General features: G+C 43.1%; 1 protein-coding gene across 1 annotated transcript in view; it reads right to left on the reverse strand.

Moving 5' to 3' along the window:
• Positions 1-19,096, reverse strand: part of LOC124711841 (N-acetylglucosamine-1-phosphotransferase subunits alpha/beta-like) — a 49,313-nt gene extending 30,217 nt beyond the window's left edge. Inside the window, exon 1 of the mRNA XM_047242065.1 lies at positions 16,323-19,096. Within this exon, the coding sequence (XP_047098021.1) occupies positions 16,323-16,379 (57 nt within the window). The 5' untranslated portion in view covers positions 16,380-19,096. The remainder of the gene's footprint in view (positions 1-16,322) is intronic.
• Positions 19,097-23,936: the final 4,840 nt, after the last annotated feature.

The following is a 23,936-nucleotide window of genomic DNA, read 5'->3' on the forward strand; positions in this document are numbered from 1 at the left end:
TGGGGCCTCAGGAACCACTGGAGTCTCCACCTCAGGCTGTAACGTGCAATAAGACGTCTGGACCATGTATATTCACAAATTTACAATCTTATCCTTTTTTCAATCTTATTTGAAATGTTTTAAACTTCAACTGTAAAACAGTATATGATGTGCTAACACAATAAACCCCTGTGATTTTTTTAAAAAAATCATAAATTACTGCACTACAAAAAGAGATATATTTTTGTTTATGTGACATATATTGTCATAATTGTTGTATTGTACTGTTGACTAAATTTCATTTTTTGTACATTATTTTCAATTTAATGTTCTATATCTATGTTTTGATCTTAGTATGAATATAATTTTACTGATGTACTTTGGAGCAATGTTAACTGGGATCAGTTGGCTTGCATGTGTGTATGGCAGGAAGGAAGGAAGGAGAAATGTAAAGTTTTCTGGAGTTGTGTACAAATGGAATGTATTTCACTGAGTGAACATTGTAAATTTATGGCAGCAAGGCATCTAGGACTATCAAATGTGAAAATTACGTACGAATCAGTTTTGTCGTCTACATTATTCTACAAACACATCAACCTATAGGGTTTCCAGACCTACAAGAGAACCTGGCTTTTAGATAGAAGTTCAAGCAACAAATTTAAGGAGATCCTCAAGAAACAAGATGAGAATTTTTTCTTTAAAACTACAACTGGACTCAGCCAACAGTATGTAATTACTCCATGAACAATTATTTACAATTAATAGTCATCCAATGTGTGTAACAAAGGAGGTTGTTAAAGTGGTGCTATTGGGACCAGGATACTTGTACGTTTGGATTTTTGACAGTGTTTATGTTTCAAGTGACCAAAAAGCATATAGTTGTGTTGCAAAGTGGAATGATTTTAAACCAAATGTAGTTTGACATATTACCATGTGGAGAAGTTTTGGAAAGACGCAAAACTATGGACATACGTGGTTGTAAAAGGTTGAGGCATTATTAATAAAGTTGACGCCAGCTACCCAATCCAGGACAATAAGCAGCTAAGTACCAATTAAAATATTAATTTTTGTATTTTCTCAGTGCAGTGTTGTGCTGTATGGACATTTTGACCAACATTTTTTTTTTCTTTTAGCATTGATAATTTACAAACAAACTTACAAAAAGTGAATCATGATCCGAACAATGAAATAAATATGCCGAACCTACCAGCTTCAACTAGTGAGTTTAGACAAGACATAGCCGATAAAGACATGTTTCAAGATGTATTAGACAATAGTCGACCAAAGCAGATTAAACGAGATCAGTGCAGACTCAGGAGTTTTAGACAGTAACGTGTTAGATTCGAGTCCAGACCATGAGAAACAAGTACAGTTGCATGTAAGTAAAACAATGCTGAGTGAAAATCCCAAACAGTTAATTTACAAGACATGTTTACTGCATTAATGTCATCAAAGGAAAAAATAGTGAAAAACTTGAAACAAAAAGCCTGTCATCAATGGAAAAAAGTAGTGGAAAACAAAGTAATCTCATTAGACCAGAGCTTAATGTGCAAATTTCAAATATTAAAAAAGACTGAGCTTTTCTCCAGTGAAAGCTAAAGATGAACGTGTGAAAAAAGTTGAGGGGAGGGTAGAGGCTTCAGAATCCAAAATACGATCATTATAAACAAAAATATAAGAAGAAGACAAGGACCTCACATCTGAGATACATGCTGTTGAAGTTAAGATGTAAAGATGCTGTTGGAGACACTAGTAAACAATCTGTAAACTTTATAAATAAGCTAAATGAAAAAACAGACATCGTTGCTTCAGATGTAGATGAAAAAGTTCAGAAGATAGCTGAGATAACATAATGATGTCACCATTACCAAAAAAAAAGATGGGGCTTATCAAAAAACATTCTGTAATGTAGGACATCCAAGCTTTCCTGCTATGCCACTGAAGTGTTTCCCTGGTGACAAACATTTTCATCCAGTTGATTTTATACAAAGTTTCTGTGATAGTTTTCTCCCTGGTATGAGTGATGAATTAAAAATTAAGTTCATTAAAAGATCATTAGAAGGGGAAGCCTTGTCATGGGCCAACTAACTTTTCTGTAGCAATTTATCCATAGATGAATTTGAAAAGTGTTTCTTGAAAAAGTTTTGGTCTGACACTGAACAGGCAAGGATAAAGAGTAAGTTTTTAAATGGTCTGATGTACAGGGAGCAGAAAGGGGGTATGAAAGAGTTTTGCAAAGACCAGATCATGAAACTTGCACACATAGACCAACCCTTTGATGAATTAACTCAAATGGATGCACTTAAGAGAAGGCTGCCAGAAAGAATTCAAATGGGGTTAGTTTACAGACCAGACGATTCTGTAGACCAGTTCCTGAAAAATAATAATAATAAAAAAAACCTTAGTTTTCAAAATTTGCAAAAGACAAGAAGGGTGTCCCAAGATCTGTCTGGGACACTTCAGTGGTGATGTCACTTATTCCTCTTTCCATGCTGTCACTAGTTTGTAATAAGTTAGGTAGTATCTTCAACTGTCTTCGATTTCAGGTAATGTGTGGTTAACTTTATGAGAGAGTGGCACATATATTCTGAGGAGAAACATTGGTGAACAGCCATTTTTGACAATAAACAGAAACATAATACCTATACAACACTGATTATGTAAAATTCAGAGTGCTAACACATATTTGATTATTTTCTGAGTACAAAAGTAATGCAGGAGGATGCTTTTCTGTTTGTTATGAAAAAAAGTTTATCAATTATACCAAAAAAGTAAGGTAATGGAATTTTACAAAATGTTTAAGTGTATCAAATTATGTTGAACAACCTGAGTAACCACTAAACATGAAATTATAAAAGATTGTATTATTGCAGGAGTAATGAGATTACTACACAGTGTATACACAATTTTTGGTAAATTTTTGAGGAAGTAGTACATATAGTACATATTAGCAGAAGAGAACACTTGAGATATTTAGTGTCATCCACTAGTTTTCAAAGTGTTTGTATAATATGACAAATGAAAGTACAGTTGCCTAGTGAAGTGTATTTGAAAGTAATGAAGTGATTGTATGGAGTATTACCTTTCTGACCAAAAAGTTGAATTAATATGATTGTATACAGTAATGAGTTGTGCAAGCAATGCAATGATTAGAAACAGTAAAGAAATAAAATATGTAAATAGTGTAATGTCTGTTTCTATTGTTAGAGGAAAAGTTACACCAGTTGTGAGATCTGCTGCTATGTAGCGTTATTTTGTGAGGTTGATCTATTGTGTAAGATGAAGCAGGTGATTTTTCTTAGGTGATTATTATTATCGAGTATTTAGTGGAGAAATGAGGTGATATTATGAAGTTATTATGTTGATGCAATGAGGAGAATGATATTAGGTAGGGACTGGTTAGGGAACCCTCTTTTTCTTACTGTGAAGAAAGTTTATAAAAGACACACATAGTCAGCAAGGTTTGTAATGCAAGTTGTTTTTGATTTGAAGAAACAGATGCAAGTAAACACTCATTTATATTAATGCAGAAAGTTTGAGTCTATGTGAAGTGCGACATCTTTTGTAATTAGGCAACATGTCAGTAATCTGTACACTGAAAAGTGTTTAAGCATCTTGTTGGCAATTAATTTGAAGAACATTAACACTTGAAAATAGGAAGTTAAATGTAGAATGTTTTCAGTGAATTGACAACTATACCTATACACCACTACATTCTTGTACACTGTTGAAAGGTAACGATAAAAGAAAACTGTTCATTTATGAACTTATGAAAATTTTTATACTTACACTGAATCACATAAAGTAAGTCAGGACGACAAATCTGAACACTTAATGGTTGATGAACTCTGTACTCGAAAGGCTATATGAACTGAACTACTTATTGTATCAGACTATGTGCTTGAGACATATAACTGTTACATTACTGTTTCTGAAAATATAATGAGAGGTGGGAGTTATTTTGTTACTTTTCTGGAAACATGCCGAGGTAAATACTAAGTTTTTAAAACATTTTACCCCAGGTGGGAGCCTCTATACTGAATTTGTCTCATGCTTGAAGTGCACCAAGTGTTACAACCATATAGTGACTTACTGAAACATGTACTCATCAACAATTATCTGTACAGAAATTATAGTTCTAAGAGTTTCAACACAACCATATCCCACACAATGACTTTTAAATATCTTAAGGCTATTTTCCATTGTTTGATTAGTGCTATTACACGTTTTTTTATGTTTTGTTATTTATGTAACCAACTATGGGGGCTGATTCTTGAATGATACTAACTGGTACAACACTAATTTACCATTAAATACTATACTCATATCCCATAAACATTGCACAACATTTTATCATTTTTGTAAATACCTTTAAGATACTGTCTGATAACTAGTAATATATGTATACTATTCTTTGTCTTTGAACTACTTGTAAACAGTGAAGAATGATCCATGCAATTTTATAAAGATTTCTATGACACAGAACCCTGTAACAAACAAATGCTACTTCACCGAAGTGTGTAAAAGACATCAGGAGAGTTATTGAAATCTGTGGGCACTTCCAAAAATTAGCTATATATATATTGTGTATCACCTAAGTAGACACTTTCCAATTCTACCTAGTTTTAGGTGAATTTTCAACCAGAAATGGTATGTAAATTTCAGACAACCCCATGATCTGGAGAGGACATTTTCATTTTTGTGATTAAAGTGTTAGTTATGTGACATGTTTCTATGGACATTCACCATAGTGCTTATAAATACCTTATTTCATTGATGTTGTATAGTATCCTAAGCCATGAGTTGAACCAAATTGATAGTGAATTTGTCTGTGTGTTTGTTTAAACAGACTACATGGTATTCCCAATTGAAGTTGTGCTAGGTTAGCACACCAGACTTATATTTGAACTACATACTCTACATACTCTAGTATCCTGGAACTGAGTAGTGCTTATGTAGCAGACACAACTTTATCAAAAGCTTCGACGTTTTAGTTGTGTCTATGCTGCACACAGTATTTCATGAGCTACTGACGATGTAAAATGGTATTGTAATGGTATGAACAATGTAAAATGGTATTGTATGTAAAAAAGAACAGAGGACTTGCTTCAAAGATATGGTATCGCATTTTTCGTTAGTGAAATTGGTATCATAATATACTATATTACAAGGGATGATAATTAAATCAAGACCCTAGCTGTCAACAGGTGTTGATATACATCAATGGGGACAATTAAAAATGTGAACCCCGACCAGGACTCGAAACTGGGATCTCCTGCTTAAATGCAGGCGCTCTATCCATCTGAGCCACCTAGGGCACAGACGATAGTGTGACGGCAGGGATTTATACCTTGCATGCTCCCTGTGAGACCCATATTCCCAACTTAACGTCCACAAACTACATTCATAGTGCCCCTGCCCATTACACTCATTACTCGTGGCAGACAATCTTACCTAGTCCCGTAAGAGTTTGGGCAATGGATGTGCTTCCAGCACAGAAGGAGGTCAATGGCCGGCTAGCCCTACCCATATGAAGATGGTATCTGTTCTTTCAACATGTAAGCAGGAGATCCCGGGTTCGAGTCCAAGTCGGGGCACACATTTTCAACTGATCCCGTTGATGTATATCAACGCCTGTTGGCAGCTTAGGGTCTTGATTTAATTATCATTTCATTCTAAGAGAGCTGCATGGTCACCGATGGTATCTGTTCTTTCGGACATGTCCAAAAGAACAGATAGCATCTTCATATATTACAAGGGGTATCGTATTTCACAGTTACGATGAGCATAACAGAAAAGACCGTTTCCAAAATAGTATTAACTTTTCAAAAAATGAGTAACTTTAGGAAGTCACGTGTGTAAGAGAACAAATCATTTATCTTATTATTTTCTGTATCCAAGTTAAAACTTACTGATTGTTGACTGTTAGTTTTAGTTTAGGTGCCCCTAATGCACTAATATTTGCTTTACAATTTTTGTCTTCGTGTAAGTATTTTTTTTTTAATATTGCTAATTAGTATTTGTACAAAATTCAACAGCATAATTACATTTGACAAAACCTAAAAATATGTTCATCTTGCAATTTTTCATGAAATATTTCATATATCTGATTAGGTAACACTGGCTGGTGTAGGTTGTAGACCAGAGGTACCTTGGTAGAAAGTGTCCTGAGGGATCTCTTCCTGGCGAGGGAAGCTGGAGGTAGACGATTTGTCTGTATTTGGGAGGTGCGGACAAATGCTCCTGATGGGTGGGAACCCATCGATCCCAAAGTAGGTACGGGGAAGCAGCTAGACAGGAGCCTCCGACCATCACGATGGCATGTACAGTTGACTGGCCCTGAAAGCACACTTTAGGTGGTGTATCAGGCAGGAGTACTGTCGCCAAACGGGGCAGTGTTGTCATAGCTGTAGCATATGACATTATTTGACATGCTGCGTGGAACTGCTTGTACTACTTCTTGGTCTCTTGGTAACCGAGTTTGTCTAGAGGCTAGCATTCTTTTCTCTCTGGAGGACAATTCAATCTGGAGAGCACGAAGACTGGTGCTTTCCAAAGTCGACACGGAAGGAGGGAAGTCGACATGGAAAGAGGGAGGTGCACAGGGATTGTTCGCATGTGGCGTCCATCCACAATCTCTACCGATGGAGCTAGCATTGCAATGCAAAGATATGTGCCCAAATTTCAAGCACTTGAAGCATTGCAGCAGTATACCATCAGTATTCCATTGCAATGGTTTACTAAGACCTTGACCTTTTCAGGCTATGAATCACCCTCAAAAACCAAGAGGAAGGCACTGGTAGCAGCCCTATTGTCCTTTGTCTCCCTATGTACAAGACCGACAAAATGTGACCCCCCCCCCCCCCCCACCCACAAAAAAAAAAAAAAAAATCTCTCTTAGTTGGCAAAGAGCAGGTTTCTGTGGAAAACAACGGCATGAACTAAAGTTAGATTGTAATAGGGAGTGACAAGACACCAGTAGGTCACCCAGCTTTTTACCAGTGAAGTGCCCTCGATTGGGCAGGGGATGCTGTTTTGATCAGAACTGATCCACTCTTCATTTTGCAGATGGCTGCCACTTTCCCAAACTTGTCTTCAGGTTCTCAACAAAAAAGAAAGGCTTTGTGGCCAAGTAGTGAGGGGAGTACTGCTCTGTTTGACACTTAGCCCTACGTTCCTCCCAATGTGTAGCCAGGGAAAGGAACATTTTAGGGTTGTATTTATCTGTATTGAAAGAGGACTATCCTTTCATAGAGATTGCTGGCACTGTATGGCCACCAGCAGGAGTTAACTTCATCTGCTTCATTTGCAACTGATCCACCATCGTGCCACCCACTCTGAATGCGGGCTCTCCTCATGGATGGGTGCAACCCAGCCTGGACAATAGCTACGTGGCCAGTAATCCACTGCTTGGAATCCTGGTGCCCCTGTCATAACAAGCACCTACTCATTGGCATGTTTGGGGAGTTTTCAGCTCAGATAACAACAGTGTGATCCCTGCGTGGTCAGAGGCTACCACTGTGCACATACTTGAAAACCCCCTTCCCCCCCACGCAATGGGACGGCTACTGTACTGGGTTTTGGGTGTATTACTGCATTAAACAGAAGGGTGCACAGATAGAAAGCACAAAGGTGGCTCACACACCACATTGGGTGACCACCTCTGCACAACCCACCCCCCTGGTGTATTTTGAAAATTGAAGCATGTGCACAAATAATGCTCTATGGCACATTTTCCAGTTTTTAGGAAATTGACTAAAACTGTTAATTCTACAGAATTATTGCAAAATAATAATGTAGCAGCAGATATGTATTGTTTGTGTAAACGGACTGTTGAAAATATTTGGTTATGCTTTTTAAAATTCCACTAAGCATAGTCTTTTTCAAAATAAGTAAGTATTAAAATGGAAAAATGCTGCATAGAAATGGACATACAGCATCATTCCCAATCACTGTATTCTGTTATAATGAGAAAGTTGTCCAGAATCTAAAATTTGTAAGAAACAAAATTATAAAAAGTCACAAAATAATGTGTATTGTAAACTGATTACACTGGGCTTCAAAAAGTAATTGAACACGAGTTTTTATCAAGTCGAGACACAAGTCTGGTTCATTAAACTGCAAGTTTTTGTTAAAAGTCCTGTACTTTGCCTCCATATATTTCATCATGTCCAGTAGATCTCTTTTCTTCTCCATATGAAGTTTTGAGGCCCCACTGTACAGTGGCCAAAAACCAGAAGGCAATGGAAAACTTTTTACTTGATTTTAACAACCATGTTTTAGAATACAATGTCTTTCCCATGGGCGAAGCAAGTTGTGACTATGGCGCACACTTATACCACAAGGATCATCACTACACAGCTTCAACCAGAGCACATCATTATTTTTCAAAGCAGGGAGCTTTTTTAAAAACAACTCAATGGATCCTATGTCCTTAAAGTCTTCCATCATCATCTCCTGAATGGTCAGTTTTGAAGGATCGACAAAGGCCTCAGCAATGACATCCTTCCGTTCTGGAGGAACAATAACTCTTTGACACTTCTTTCTTTTCTCAATCATTGTGGAGTCTGTTGTAACTGCGACCAGGACAGTCACAGGGTAGCAATGACGGAAAGTGCGGCGGGACCTGTGGAGAGGCCCGCGAACAACAACACGAGAGAGGGCGGACACGACCAACGAAAGACAGAACGAATACAACAAGATTGAACAATGGAGTCACAAGGAAACAAACACGTCCACTCATACACAGAACAAGGAAGCAGGCTGTCTAATGTGAGGGAGATTAGACTGGCTGGCTGAGCGAGAGGCAGGCACTTAAGTAAGCTATCGGGGGCGCCGCAATTGGCCGCTGGAACCACGTGTTCCACTGTGACGCCCTCACACTAAAAGCGGGCCAGGAGGCGCGCGCCGCCACAGCTTACGGCGCGGCGCGATGGTGCAGAGACCTCTACGAGACTTCAATGTCCATGACGTCTGGTGCGGATTCAAATTCCGCGGCGCGTGGTACCAGATCCCTCGCCCATGAAACTCGCTCGCAGGGGTGGAAATGCACCGGACAGTGCCGGGGTGGGTGACAGTGGGAAGAGGAACTGGGCGTATCAACCGCAGCTGGCGGGGAGGAAGGGACGCCCGAGGTATCCATGACAGCCGATCCAGAGACCAGGGCGGGGGAGGGAGACGCCGATCCACCTGGAGGCGGAGAGGGCCTGCGGCAGGCCAACAGGGAGACAGCAACTGGGGGCTGGGACGGTGACTCGAGGACCACGTCCGTATCCGAAGGAGGTAGGGAAAGAGGCTGTGGCGCGAGTCGCGTGGTAGCACGAGGGCGGAGCTTATTATGAAGGCGGCGCTCCAACCCTTTCGATGTCTGCACCGACATCACACGCCACCCATGGGCCGAAACGACCATGGCGGGTGTCCAACACGCCTTGCGCCTGTACTCCTTGTGGGCCCACACAGCCGTGCCAGGGGCATACCACTGCGAGGGCCGGGAGTGAGGTTGGAGGAGGATGGCATCAGCAAATAGAGCAGGGTCTGCGGCTGTCGCCCATGAAGGAGCTCTGCCAGATTGCATCCGTCAATTGGCGTAGTGCGATAGGTGCTCAAAAACAGGGTGGGGGCCGATGTGGTCGCAGATGTGTCGACCGCCTTAGTCAACTGGTGTTTAAAAGTGCGGACAAGCTCTCCGTCGCGCCATTGGACGAAGGGTGGAAAGGGGGCTACAGATATGTTTGATACCATTGGCCTGACAGAAGTCATGGAAGGAGGACGCCGTGAATTGGGGACCATTATCGGAGACCATCGTGTGGGGCAGGCCCTCAATGGCGAGAACTTGGGCCAGGGCCGTGAGTGTAGCCTCCGTGGTGGTGGATGCCAAGCAGACAACATATGGGTATTTGGAGTAGGCATCAACAATGAGTAAGCACATGGACCCCAAAAACAGGCCAGCAAAATTGATATGGATGCGATCCCACGGCCGGCGAGGCACAGGCCAGGGTGCAAACGTCTGAGGGGGGCTTGCCTGGTGACACGCACAGACAGTGCACCCACAGACCAGGCGCTCAATATCGCCATCGATGCCGGGCCAAGACACATGCTGACGAGCCAAAACTTCCATACGGGAAATACCCCAGTGCCCGCGGTGTAACAAACTGAGCACCTGAAGGCTCAATTCCGGAGGGATGACCACCCAGTGGGCATCCGACTTCGTGGCCAACAGAAGGACATCATCGACCACGGAGAGTCTGTGGGACAGGTGGCGCCAGGGGCTGAAATCAGACTGCATCCGGCGAGTAATATAGGACGGCCACCCATGGACCACGTAGTTGAGAACCTGCCGCAAGGCAGGGTCGCAGCGGGTAGCTGCAGCAATGTGAGTAGCCATAAGAGGCAGACAGTCCAGCACATCCTGGTGGGTGGAATGAAAGTGAAAGCAGAGGACCTCCTGTTGGTCAAAGGCAGGCTCAGGGCCTGCTGGGAGACGTGACAAAGTGTCCACATAATCATGGTGGGCAGTGGGCTTATACTGGATAGTGTAAGTGTAATTACGTAAAAACAATGCCCAGTGCTGGAGACGTTGAGTCGTCCGCTCGGAAAGGTGAGAGTGGGGCCGAAAAATGTAACCAAGTGTTTATGGTCCGTCAGGAGGGTGAACTTTGCCCCAAAGAGATAGGTGTGAAATTTTTGGACGGCAAACACAATCGCCAGGGCCTCCTTTTCAATCTGGGAGTAGTTCCGTTGTGCTGGGGTCAATGTCTTAGAGGCATAAGCAATGGTCTGTTCGGAGCCATCGGCATCCCCGTGCGCGAGGATGGCCCCAATGCCGTATGCCGATGCATCAGTGCCACAACCAAGGGGCGGTCCAGAGAGAAAGGAGTAAGGTAAGGGACGGACTTCAGCATCGCCTGTAAATGGAGAAAAGCCTGGTCACAGGCAGGAGTCCAAACAAAACGTACCCCTCTGTGACGCAAGTGATTGAGGGGTTGAGCAACGGAGGCAGCCTGGGGCAAGAACTTTAAGTAATAAGTAACCTTGCCTAAAAACACCTGCGGTTCAGATAAGTCCTTGGGATGAGGAAGGGCCTCAATGGCCGCAACATTACTACCCGAAGGGTGAATGCCATCTTTGCTGAGCCACTGGCCCAAGTATTCCACCTCCGGTTGAAAAAAAACAACACTTGACCAGCCGACAGCATAGACCAGCAGATCTCAGAGTGTGAAATAAGGCGCTGATGTTTTTCAAATGTTCCTGGCGGCAATGCCCGGTGACCAAGATGTTGTCCAGATAATTCACACATGAAGGGATAAGCTGTGTAAGCTGCTCCAGGAATCGCTGGAAAATGGCCGGCACCTAAGAGATACCAAAGGGAACGCGCTTGTACTTATACAATCCGAAAGGCGTGTTGATAACCATGATTATCTGAGATTCGGCATCCAAGGGCAACTGGTGGTACACTTCAGCCAGCTCGATCTTGGAAAAATACTCTCCCCCGGCAAGCTTGGCAAGAAGGTCTTCCTGTCGGGGAATGGGGTAAGTGTCAACAAGGGACTGAGCACTGACTGTAGCGCCGAAGTCCCCACACAGGCGAAGGGACCCATTGGTTTCCGTATGACCACCAGTGGTGTCACCCACGCACTGTATGTGACAGGTCCCAGCACGCCAGCGGCCTGGAGCCGATAAAGTTCCTGCTTGACTGCTGGCCGTAAGGCCACCGGAAGGGGACAAGCCCAGAAAAGCAAGGCTGTGCATCTGGCCATAGAGCGATGTGCGCCTGAAAGCCAGAAGTACATCCGAGATCCGGTGCAAACAACGACACAAAAGCGGAGCACACATCGTCCAAGTCCTGAAAGGGAACAGCCGTGGAAACAACCTTAACTTCATCGGAAATTGAAAAGCCAAACAGTTGAAACGGATCCAGGCCAAAAATATTAGAAGCCGACGGACGGTCGATGACAAAGAGGGTAAAGAGCCAGGGAACACACTTGTATGTCGCCTGGACGACGAACTGCCCACGAAGGGGAATGGAACTGTCTCCATAGGAGACCAAACGGAAAGAGGGAGGCGACAACGCAGGAGAGCCCAGCCGAGTATATGTCGCCATGTTAATCAGGGAGATGGTGGTCCCAGTGTCGACCTGAGAACTGACATCTTCGGTGAAAATGCGGAGCGTCAGGAAAAGCTTCCATGCTGACAGGTCGTCCTGCGGGACGACCGATTGCAGAGCATGGACAGTATCTTGAGGCTCAGGAGGGGCAGGACTGGATCGAGTCTAACGACTATGACAAACCGATCGGAAGTGGCCCTCCTTGTTACACAGCGTGCACATTTTCCAGTGGTGGGGACAATCAGCCCGCGAATGGGCAGTAAAGCACTGTGGGCAAGATGGAAGTGGGCCGCGTGACCGGCGACTAGGGGCGACCAAAGGCGCCGACGCCATAGAGACATCGGAACATGAGGAGTCCCGACAGCGCTGGCCTCTGTCGGCTGGGCCACATCGACGTCGTGAGGGTCGCCATGACCCCACGATCGCCGCCACCTGCAGTCGCGCCATAAGACGATCGTTAGCCGATTGAGCAATTTCAAAGGAGTGGGCAATGCGGAGAATCTCTTCCAAGGAGGGGTTGTCGAGTTTCAACGCCGCAGTATGGACCACAGGGTCGGGAGCCAGCTGAATCACCACATCCCTGATCAGGGAGTCCGCATACGAAGCCTTACACTGCTGATTGGTGCATATAAAATTGCATTGATGGCTGAGACCCTGCAAGTCCGTGACCCAGGAACGATACGATTGACCAGGCTCTTTATGGTACGGGTGGAACCCCAGCCGAGAGGTGCCTACATGGTAGCATTGGGAACAAAAGTTCGCCAGCAAAAGGCAGATCTCCTGGAAAGCCACAGGATAGGACAACAGTGCCAACTTGCGGAGAAGAAAGAATGTGTCCGGAGAGGCCCCAAGACAAAAACAATGACCGCTGCAAGGAGTCATCCGCGATTTGAAAAGCCGTGAAATGTTGTTTCAGCCAATGTAAGTAGGTTTCCCAGTCCTCTTTAGAGTCATTAAAGAGTGGAAACGACGGCGGACGCAGGAAAGCATCGGACACACGAGGACTCTGAAGCTGTTGCGGTAACATGTCCCGGGCATTGACTTTGGCAGTTAGTAACTGCAGCGACTTTTGTAAGATGTCTAACCGGAGCTGCTGCTGCTGCATGAGCTGCTGCTGTTGCTCCAGCAGACAGACAAACTTCACCTCCATACCAACAACGACCACCGTTTACCTTGTCACCAAAATGTTGTAACTGCGACCGGGACGGTCACAGGGTAGCAATGACAAAGCGCGGCGGGATCCATGAACAACAACACAACGGGAGAGGACGGACACGACCAACGAAGGACAGAACGAATAAAACAAGATCGAACAACAGAGTCACAAGGAAACAAACACTTTCACTCGTACACAGAACAAGGAAGTAAACTGTCTAACGCGAGGCGAGGTGTCAACCGACGTACGCGAGATTAGACTGGCTGGCTGAGCGAGAGGCACGTGCTTAAGTACGCTATCGGGGGCACCCCTATTGGCCGCTGGAACCAAGTGTTCCACTGTAGCGCCCTCACACTAAAAGCGGGCCAGGAGGCACGCGCCACCACAGCTTACGGCACGATGGTGCAGAGACCTCTATAGGTCTTCAGCGTCCAAGACGTCTGGCGCGGATTAAAATTCCGCAGCGCGCGGTACCAGAGAGTCCCTGTCACAAGGTAGGAAACTGTGACCTGAACATAAAAACTTCTAATGCATTTCTGTAAAGTACTTGCCATTGACCAGATAGAAGAAAAGCACTAAAACTCTCCAGTTATTGTGCAGTGATCAGACCATACAATCAGTTTACGTGCCATACCTTCTTCAAGCTTATTCTAAGTGTTCATCACAAATTTAAGCACACAGAAAACCATTTCCGCTAAACCTCTCCTAGCGGTGGATTCGTCCCACACATATACTGTGATGCTACCAGTATCAAAATCGTGAAATATGAAATTATATGACGACAGCCATCTCTGGTAGAATACCAAAGAACGCGTCAATGTAAGACAAAGTAAAACCTGTGGTACGTCATGTATATTATGTTCCTTTTGGCCATTTCGTATCGCTTCTTAGCCCTTTGTTTGCTTGGTCTGCTTTTGCATGTCACATGATGCAACTGACTCTCCAGTTTGGTATTGTGTGGTTCTATTTTATCATAAGTTGTGATTATTTTGTCAAACAATAAATCACATGTCTGCAAATATCTGACCTTGGTGTTACGAAATGCTAATCAAAATCTGTTGACAAACACTTCGGTAGTATGACCTGTCTGTTGATTTATCAGGAAAATTTTCGGTAAACAATTAAATCATTCTGCAAAAGTTGAGATTGGGGTGCAGACATTCTTTTGAGAATTTATTCCTGCTGTAATGGCTCATATTCTATGGGAAACTCGAAATGTGTTCGCAAATCAGAGCCCAGTCAAAATTTCATTATTGCACGTTTCAAACCACTTGCAGTAAATGTAACATTGCTACACTCTGCCATTTTTGTAACATGTAGCATTGTTCGCGCAGAGATGTGAAAACTGCTTCTTTCCTCACGGTTTACTGCTGCAGCTATTGCAGCAGGTGGTCGAGACTGCCATATACAACATTACTCGAGGCGATTCTACAAAATGTCAATGTGCCATACAACATTATTCATGCACACGTTACAATTAGTGGCAGGTCAAACTGAACAATGGGGACCATGTGTTTATTTAATGAAAAGTTGAAGGCTATGCCGGAAGTGGAAACTCTAGGTCCAGTCATAAACCAGGTCCAAGCAGGGTCTGCACCGAGGAAGCCATCTGATGGAGAGACATGGAGAGACAGAGAGAGAAAGGGATAGCGGAAGTATAAGCTTGCAGCATGCAAATGAAAGTAATGCTGCAAAGGCTGAGGCACCGCGGTAGCCAAGCATGTACTCACAAAAGAGTTGAGAGACACCTGGAGGGTAAAGTGGACAGCAATAATAAATGCAGAACAATACTGGGAAAACATTTGACATACCGTACATATAAAAACAGGAATGAGTCATCACCTTCTGTAACAATTCGATCTACAAGTAATGTCCACAAATGTCAAAGCCCTCCCATGGAAGAAGAAGAAAACAGGTTTCTCCCAACACAATACTAGGAGAGATACAAATTGATCATGTTGCCATTAAGTAGCCCAAAATCAAAAAGAAATACTAAAGATCAAAGTAAGAAAAAGCACCAACATCCACTCGCATCACTACCTGTCAAAGATGAAAGTAAGATTCAGCTGAACAGACCGATGCCAACTTAAACAAGAAACCTAAAATCAACATGGAGACACTGAAGCAGAACAAAGGTAAGTACCTCAAAAACCTGTTTAATTTGGAGATTAACAGCTGGGAAGAAATCAGAGACTCATAAAAGTATTCAAGGATTTGGCAGGCCTTATGCAAAAACACAAGCTAGGGTGTTGGAATGAAAATTTGGATAAGGATTAAAATTCTGTAAGAAGTGGAACTCTACCAAGACTGAGGAAGAATGGGAAGATGGGAAGATTTCAAAGAGAGAGAGAGAGAGAGAGAGAGAGAGAGAGAGAGAGAGAGAGAGAGAGAGAGAAGAAACAATAAGGACCGTAAGTTCAGAGAAGAGGAAAAATGACAAATGTTTCATAATGTCATCTACCCATCATTCATATTTACCATCCATTTGTCTCCTTACATGCCCTATCACCTCCATGCCATTTAATAATTACATCTTTCACTCAAGGCTAGTCCCTGATTCCAGTGTTTTACCTATTGCACAACCAGGCGTACACAATTCACCAAACATCAACTTCTTGCCAATGAGCACATTAGCCTAAAATGCATAATTCATGAATGATTTACAGGAGAATTTGAAGTTTGAACATAAATATGCCATCGCGCACAAGAGTTTGTCTTCCTCACTCTTCACCACCACAAATATACACTACTTTCCCAATCAATACGCCATTTAAAACACACAATACAGGTACCATTTGATGTCACGGTGGTGCTAATATTGATGTAAAGAGGTTACTGATTTTAGTGTCGGCTCATTGGATAGCAGGACATGATGCATGTCCAGGATATAGAGTATAATGTATCTAAATCATAACAAATAAATAGCCTGGATAACAATAGTGAACCCCCATTCTCAAAAACCAGAGCCAGGTTATCCTAATCTTCTGAAAGATTACTAAGGTACCAACACGAAGATACAACAAATAACACTTGATTATGCTGCTGCAGAATCCATAGAAGCCTATTAACTGTTGTTTATCTTACCTTCTGCCCTTTAGAATAGGTAATAAAGTCTTCTGGCCAAACTTCCTTGCCAAGCATCACATCATCATTGAAATATAAGAATTTATCTGACAAGCCAGGAATCCTGCAATCAGAATCAAAAAGAACAAGAACCACCAGGAATAATTAGGAACACACACCTATTACATTCTTGTGCTGTTACACAGAAAAAAACTAGATAAGCTTTCTGAGTTAATGAAGTCAGTATTATTCACTTTGAGGTGAAGACTCAGTATGCCCTTCAACAAAACAGTGCTCATTAAAGTGATTCAACAAAAACCTGGCACATAATGTGCTAAGTTGCTTGCATCTAACATGCAAGGTCTAATTGGTCCACGATAAACAAATGACATGTTGCCCATTGAAGTAATGTCAAGTCATCAACAGGCACATAAAGAGGGCTGTATGCGTGCACCCACCCACGCACACACGTAATGCTACACCGTGCTGGCCTAATACACTCTACCGGGACCGCTGTTCTGCAGCTTGACTAAGGTGGAAGGTTGTGTCAGGTGGAGTCGGCACAGGGAGACAAGATGGGGTGCAGGATGGGCTCAGGAAGGGAGGCTGATGAAAGGAGTGGACTGGGAGTGTGTGATAGAACAGAGGAAGGGGAGATTTGCAGGGAGGAGGGTGTTGGTGCAGAATGAGCGAAGTTAGGGTCCTGGGGCAAGGTGGACAGGGGAGCAGGGCAGTGTATAGCAGACATCGAGGCCCAATAGATTACGGGAACAGAGGATGTATTGTCAGGACGAATCCCACGTACATAGTTTGGAGAAGCTGGTGTCTAGCGATAGTATTCAGAAGGCAAGGGTCCTGAAGCAGCCACTGAAATCGAGTGCCGGGTGCAAGACATGTCAGGTACACCCACCTAGCACCCCACCGTTTTTCAGATCTACTACACGCTTATCCTACCCCATTACAGGAAGGGACACCCATGAAAAAGCAGTCATGTACCAGCTTTGCTGCAGCTACTGAAGTTTTCAGTCTTGTTTATGTGCCTGTTGACAACTCAACACCTCTCCTGTTAGACGAGTTGTTACATTTACTCCAGTTTATTGCTTTTCGTGAAGACTTCCTCTTTATCATACTCATTCAGAAGAACATCAGCACAGATTCACCAGTTTAAACACTGTAGACATAAATTGTATTTATCTACAGCTGCAACGCACTCTCACCTGAGAGCGGCACTGCCCACCTCCTTAATTCATGAAAATGTTTCTATATCTCAGGACTTTTCACAAGTAGGTGTCACATGGCATGAAGGACTGTCAACCTCTTCAAAACCATCATTTGTTGCCTCTAAGTTGTATCATATTCTCTGTTAGAAGTCATCATCATCATCATCATCATCTTTGACAGTTTCCAGCCTCTGGCCAGGTCTGTATGGAACATAGGCCTCTCCATCTTGCCACCATCTCTCGATCTTCACCTAGGTCCAGTCTTCTCCTTTCGTCTGGACACATTCCTCTACTCCTTTCAGCCATCTGTCTCTTGCTCTTCCTCTTTGTCTCTTCCAGTTTCATCTCGTGTATCCTCCTGGGTATCCTCTTCTCCTCCATTCTCTTAATGTGTCCATACCATCTCAGCCTTGTTAGAAGTATTGCATTTGAATGGGCAAACATTCCTACAATTTTCAAACTGTATTTTGTTCTGTTTCTCCCACCTGTGTTCCACTGAAGTGGTTTGATCCTTTCTCCCACCTGTGTTTCACTGAAGTTGTTTGATCCAACCCACTTTGTTTTATGTGATGCATGTGTTGTTTTCAAATCAGTTCTCAGCAATAAGTGTATTGTTTATCCAAAGATACTGCCATATTAAGAGTCATTCTTTAACAACTGTACCTGCAAGTGTGTACAATACTCGACTTTCTACAAATATTTTTCTTGAACACCTCTCATATATTCAAGGTCAGGATTCTTATGGACCATTGTCAGATAAAGGTTCCATCTCTTATGCAAAAACATATCTCTCTCTCTCTCTCTCTCTCTCTCTCTCTCTCTCTCTCTCTCTCTCTCTCATTACCCAAACATGTTTCGGCACCTCTGTGCCATCACCAGTGGGTTTTGTTTATTGCTAATGTGATTTTACATTACATAGTTTTGCAGGACCATCTGTACAGTGTCCTGCACGCGTAGCTTGTTATGTTTTGTTGTGACTGATCCTCCTCCTATTACGTTCTGTGAGCACTGAATACACATTGTGTATGTGTTTGTATAATTGTGTGTGCATTTGCGCAATTTTGGTTTTAGAAATGCCTTTTCACTTCACTGAAATTACACAACAGTCAATAATGTTATTTTTATGTGTGCAACACAGTTCATTTGAGGACAGGATGATTAAAACTGTTTTATTCTAGTATCAATTTTTGGGCACTAGTTTTGTATACAACATGTGGTTACCGATTATTTTCTGCTGAACTCGCATATTTAAGGAATGTAGTCTGGCATATCTCTCCACCTACGCAGTAAAACTGTTCTTGTAACCCAGTAGTATTGTACCCTGAAGCTATATCAAGGAAACAGTAAAGATGATGAGCAAATTGGTATGGAGTTGACTGTTTGTTCTTCATAATGCTCAGTGAGTAAATTTACCATGCTTGGGAAGTGTAAATACCATTCTTGTAACTTTGCATATTTTCGGCCCAATTCTGAAAAGTTCTGGACTCTGTTGCTTCATCCACTTCACCTGTAAAAGGATACAATATCAATTCCAATAATACATATATTTACTGCTGATGAAAATGGTGGTAACAGTTAGTGAAAACTTAAGAATCTTATTCAGTTTGATGTTCTTTGAAAATAGGGAACATTTTATTCAGGACTGTCATCACCAAAGATTCCAGAAACCATAAAGGTCACAAGGACAACACACACCTTGATACTATAAATGACAACGATTTTAGTAGCTGATGTTCCTGGTAATTACATCAAAATCACAGCAACAAATAGAGCAATTTTGAAGTTATTGTGAGCAGAAAAATGAGCTTCTGAAAAAGCACTGAATCAGAGATGTCTTTCTACATCTACATGACTACTCTGGAATTTACAATTAAGTGCCTGGCAGAGGGTTCATCAAATCACCTTCATGTTATTTCTCTACTGTGTTCCACTCTCAAACAGTGCACAGGAAAAACAAACATTTAAATCTTTCAATGCAAGATCTGATTTCTCTTGTTTTATTACAATGGTCATATAGGTGGGCTCAAAACAAAATATTTTCACATTTGGTGGAGAAAATTGGTGATTAAAATTTCGAGTAAAGATCATGCAGCAATGAAGAATGCCTTTCTTTTAATGACTGCCACCCCAACTTTTGTTGTCATATCTGTGGAACTCTCTCCCCTATTTTACAATAATACAAAACAAGCTGCCCTCCTTTGAAATTTTTCATTGTCCTCTGTCAGTCCTCTCCGATGCAGATTCCACTCTGCACACCAATACTCCAGAAGAGGACAGACAAGCACACAGTGGTAGACTAGTAGACTCCCTAAGTATTTAAGTGAATTCAAAGTCTTTAGATTTGTGTCATTTATTGTGAAACCAAAATTTAGTAGATTCCTTCTAGTATTATGTACATGGCTTTATACTTTTCATTATTTATAGTAAATTACCACTTTCTGCACCATACAGATATCTTCTCTAAATTGTTTTGTAATTGGTTTCAATCATCTGCTGACTTTTACAAGACAGTAAATGACATCATCATCTGCAAACAATTTAAGAGGACTGCTCAGATTGTCCCCTAAATTGTTTATATAGATTAAGAACTACATAATGCCCATAACACTATTGGGAATGCCTGATATCTCTTCTGTTTTACTGGATGACTTTCTGTCAATTACCACAAACCTCTGAAGTATTCTATGCTAAAATATGTTGTTCTCATTGTAGGCTTCATGTTGGCTAATGATAATAGTGTTTTCACATTCAGTCAATTACACAATCAGTAAGTGAGCGAGTCAAGGGAAAAGATTTTCAGCTGTAATGCAAAGAAGGCCAGATGACAATCATTGCCTCTCACTGGAAGTTCACGATGGTAGCCTGCTGAAGGAGGGCTACAGTCTGGGACTGTAGTTGCTATGATATCTTCACAAATTTCATGGCAGTCATCAAAATCAGTGGTAGCCCATACCATCTGTGAGCTACTGTCTGCTTTGCTGTTATATAACAGCTGCTTCACATGGAGCTCTGTGCCTCCCTTTTTGCACTAGGTACAATAACATGAAACTGCCCAAAGGTGATACAAGATCTGTAGTGTAACAACGTTAAAATCTCAAGGGCTGCATGATAAGTCACAGCTGACAGCACGGCATTGGCTCAGAACAGGGGGCTCACATCAGCCTAGATACATTCAAGCATAGACATCAGTGACATCAACGGTGCCAGTTTCGAGTTGTGGTGTGCAGCTGGTGCTGTAATCTAGCACCTGAGTCCGAAGGTGGAACCTCTAGTGTCGATCCCCACATCTGCAGCTATCGAGCTTTAGCTCAGTGCTTTGCATAATATCTGCAGTGTCCTGGAGTGGTCACACACTTTCAGCCAGCACTGCATATAGATCTAGAGTGAGGTGGACCGCGAAGGTAGTGGTAACTGTGGGTTTACCAGAGTCAGGTACAGGGTGACTTGCAGAGCAACCAGCTGTAGCACTTCCGACAACTCTGTCAGGTCCAGATGCCTTCCCTTTCCTTTGCTTCTTAATAGCTGAAGCGGCTTCCTCTTGTGCAAAGGGAGGAGTCTATACAGCAAACATTCCATGGTGTGCCTCCATCCTCAAGTCATTTCACCACTGTCCTAACTCAATGTTGACAATACTAATGGTCGGTTTGTTTTGTTTTGTTTTAGGGCTTCAAAACAACTAGGGTCATACGCACGCATGTCAAAACCGTAAAACACAAAGACAAAAAAGGAGTTAAAAACTACCACATGTTAAGCCCAATCGATGGAAGGAAAGGCAGCTAAATACAGGGACTTGGAGAAAGGGTCATAAAATACGCCATAGAGACAATGGAGCTGCTGAAGTAAAGATTAAATGTCCTTCACCATATTGCTACGACAGATAAAAAGTGAAATGCGGTCAACAGCTCATGCGCCATTTGCTAAAATGGCCGATAACTCAGACGGCAAACATAAATGAGAACATAAGTGGTTAAAAATAGCGCATTCCTTCAGAAAATGGCGAACAGTCAAAGATTGAGAGCAATGAGCAAAAGTAGTCGGGGATCACAACTTAAAAATGGCGACAGCTAAAAAGACAGTACCCAATACACAATATAAATAAAATGATCTACCTGCAGCGAGAGGGCAAGCCACTGGGAGAGGTTTACTTCCCCGGAGGTTCCAGTGAAGGGAGGACCAGTGGTGATTCCAAAGTGACACCACCTACTGACGGACAACAACACAAGACCACATCAGAGGGAACAGAAGAACTGCAGCCTCGGCAGCAGTGTCAGCGGCCTCATTTCCCGTCAGACCAATGTGACAAGAGACCCACAAAAACACCGCAGTGGCTCTGGCAAGAGTGAGCAAGTGAAAGCTTTCCTGGACTCACTGCACTAATGGGTGGACGGTGTGGAGAACGTAGAGGCTCTGAAGGACGCACAGAGTAACAGCAGATGACAATTCAAAAGCCTGTGTCACCGGATGTTTTGCGTGGCCTCATGCAGAGCGAAGAGCTCTGCTGTAAATACCGAGCAGTGTTCCAGATGCCGATACTGAAAACTGATGGTGCTAATGACAAAGGCACACCCAACACCTGACCAGTCCAAGAGCCATCAGTGTACACAAAGGAACTATTGTAAAGTTCCGTCTGAAGGTCGAGAAACTTACAGTGATAGATCGGGGCTGGAGTAGTGTCCTTAGGAAGCAAACGAAGTCCAAGGTAAACACGGGCTGCCGCCTAAAGCCAAGGTGGTGAAGGGTTCACACCCATCAGGAAAAGTGGCAGGTAGCATGAAGTTAAGCTGCCAGAGCAATAGCTGGAAGTGAACTCTGGAGGTAACAGAAGACGGACGCGCCCCACATTGGCGATCAAAGGTGTCATCGAAGGAAGAGGCATAGGATAGGTGGCCAGGTTCGGCAGACAAGCAGCTAGCATATTTGCTGAGCAGAAAATTATGGCAATATGACAGCAGTAGTTCGGCAGCTTCTGCATACAGACTATCAAGCGGGCTAATATAAAACGCACCAGTGGTTAAACAGATGCCACGATGGTGGATTACATTGAGACAGCATAAGAGGGATGGACATGCAGATGCATAAATGAAACACCCATTGTCCAGTTTTGAACGGACAAGGGCCTGGTACAAACACAGGAGGGTCAATCAATCTTCTCCCCAGGAAGTACCACCGAGGACATGTAGGACATTGAAGGACAGCCTCCAGTGGGCTGTCAGGTAAGACACGTGTAGGGACCAAGAAAGTTTCGTATCAAGCATGAGCCCCAGGAATTTCAAAGTTTCAACAAACAGAAGAGTAACAGGCCCAAGATGTAAAGACGGTGGAAGAAATGAAATCGTGCCACCAGAAATTCATACAAAAGGTTTTGTTAGTGGAAAAGCGAAAGCCATTGTCAATGCTCCATGAGTACAGACGATCAAGACAACACTGAAGACACAGCTCAAGGACAGAAGTATGTGGAGAACTGCAATAGATGGCAAAATCATCAACAAAAAGAGAGCCGGAGATGCCTGGCGCGAGACAGGCCATAATAGGGTTAATGATGAGAGCAAAGAGGATAACACTCAGGAAAGAACCCTAAGGCACACCATTTTCCTGGATAAAGGTCTCCGAGAAGGCAGAACACACACGTACCTTGAAAACTCTGTCTTTTAAAAGTTCCTGAAGGGAACGCGGCGTGCAGCCTTGGAAGCTCAGCGTTTAGAGAATACAGAGGATACCAGTCCTCCAGCAGATGTCGTAGGGTTTCTCCAAATCGAAAAACACAACTACAGTCTGGGATTTCCACAGAAAACCATTCGTGAGATGAGTGGACATAGAAACGAGATGGTCAACTGCAGAACGGTGTGCTCCAAATCCACACTGTGCAGTAGTTAATAAATTGCAAGACTCGAGCCACCATACTGGCCGGGCATGGATCATTTGTTCCAGCACCTTACTAACACAGCTGGTGAGAGAAATAAGGCAGTAGCTAGAATGTAGGTGTTTGTCCTTACTGGACTCAGGTAGGAGTATGACAGTGGCTTCACACCAGCACCTGAGAAACATGCCCTCTGCCCAGATGTGGTTGTACATATGAAGGAGAAAGTACTTGGTCACAAGAGAGAGGTGCTGCAACATCTGAATGTGAACATCATCTGGCCCTGGGGCAGAGGTCCGGGATGAAGTAAGAGTATAATCTAGCTCCCCAGAGCAAAAGCTGCATTGCAGCACTCACAATTCTGAGAAGAGAAGACTATTGCCCAAGCTGCCTCCATTCATTCCCAATGAAGGAAGACAGGGTGATAGTGGGTGGAGCTCAAAATCTCTGAAAAATAGCTGTCCAAGGTATTGGAGATAACAATAGGATCTACTACGGCATCATCTGCTACAATTAGGCAGGAAATTGGGGAACGGACCTTGGTCCCAGAGAGTCGTC

Source organism: Schistocerca piceifrons, chromosome 8 (assembly GCF_021461385.2).
Source record: "Schistocerca piceifrons isolate TAMUIC-IGC-003096 chromosome 8, iqSchPice1.1, whole genome shotgun sequence".
Classification (NCBI taxonomy): domain Eukaryota; kingdom Metazoa; phylum Arthropoda; class Insecta; order Orthoptera; family Acrididae; genus Schistocerca; species Schistocerca piceifrons.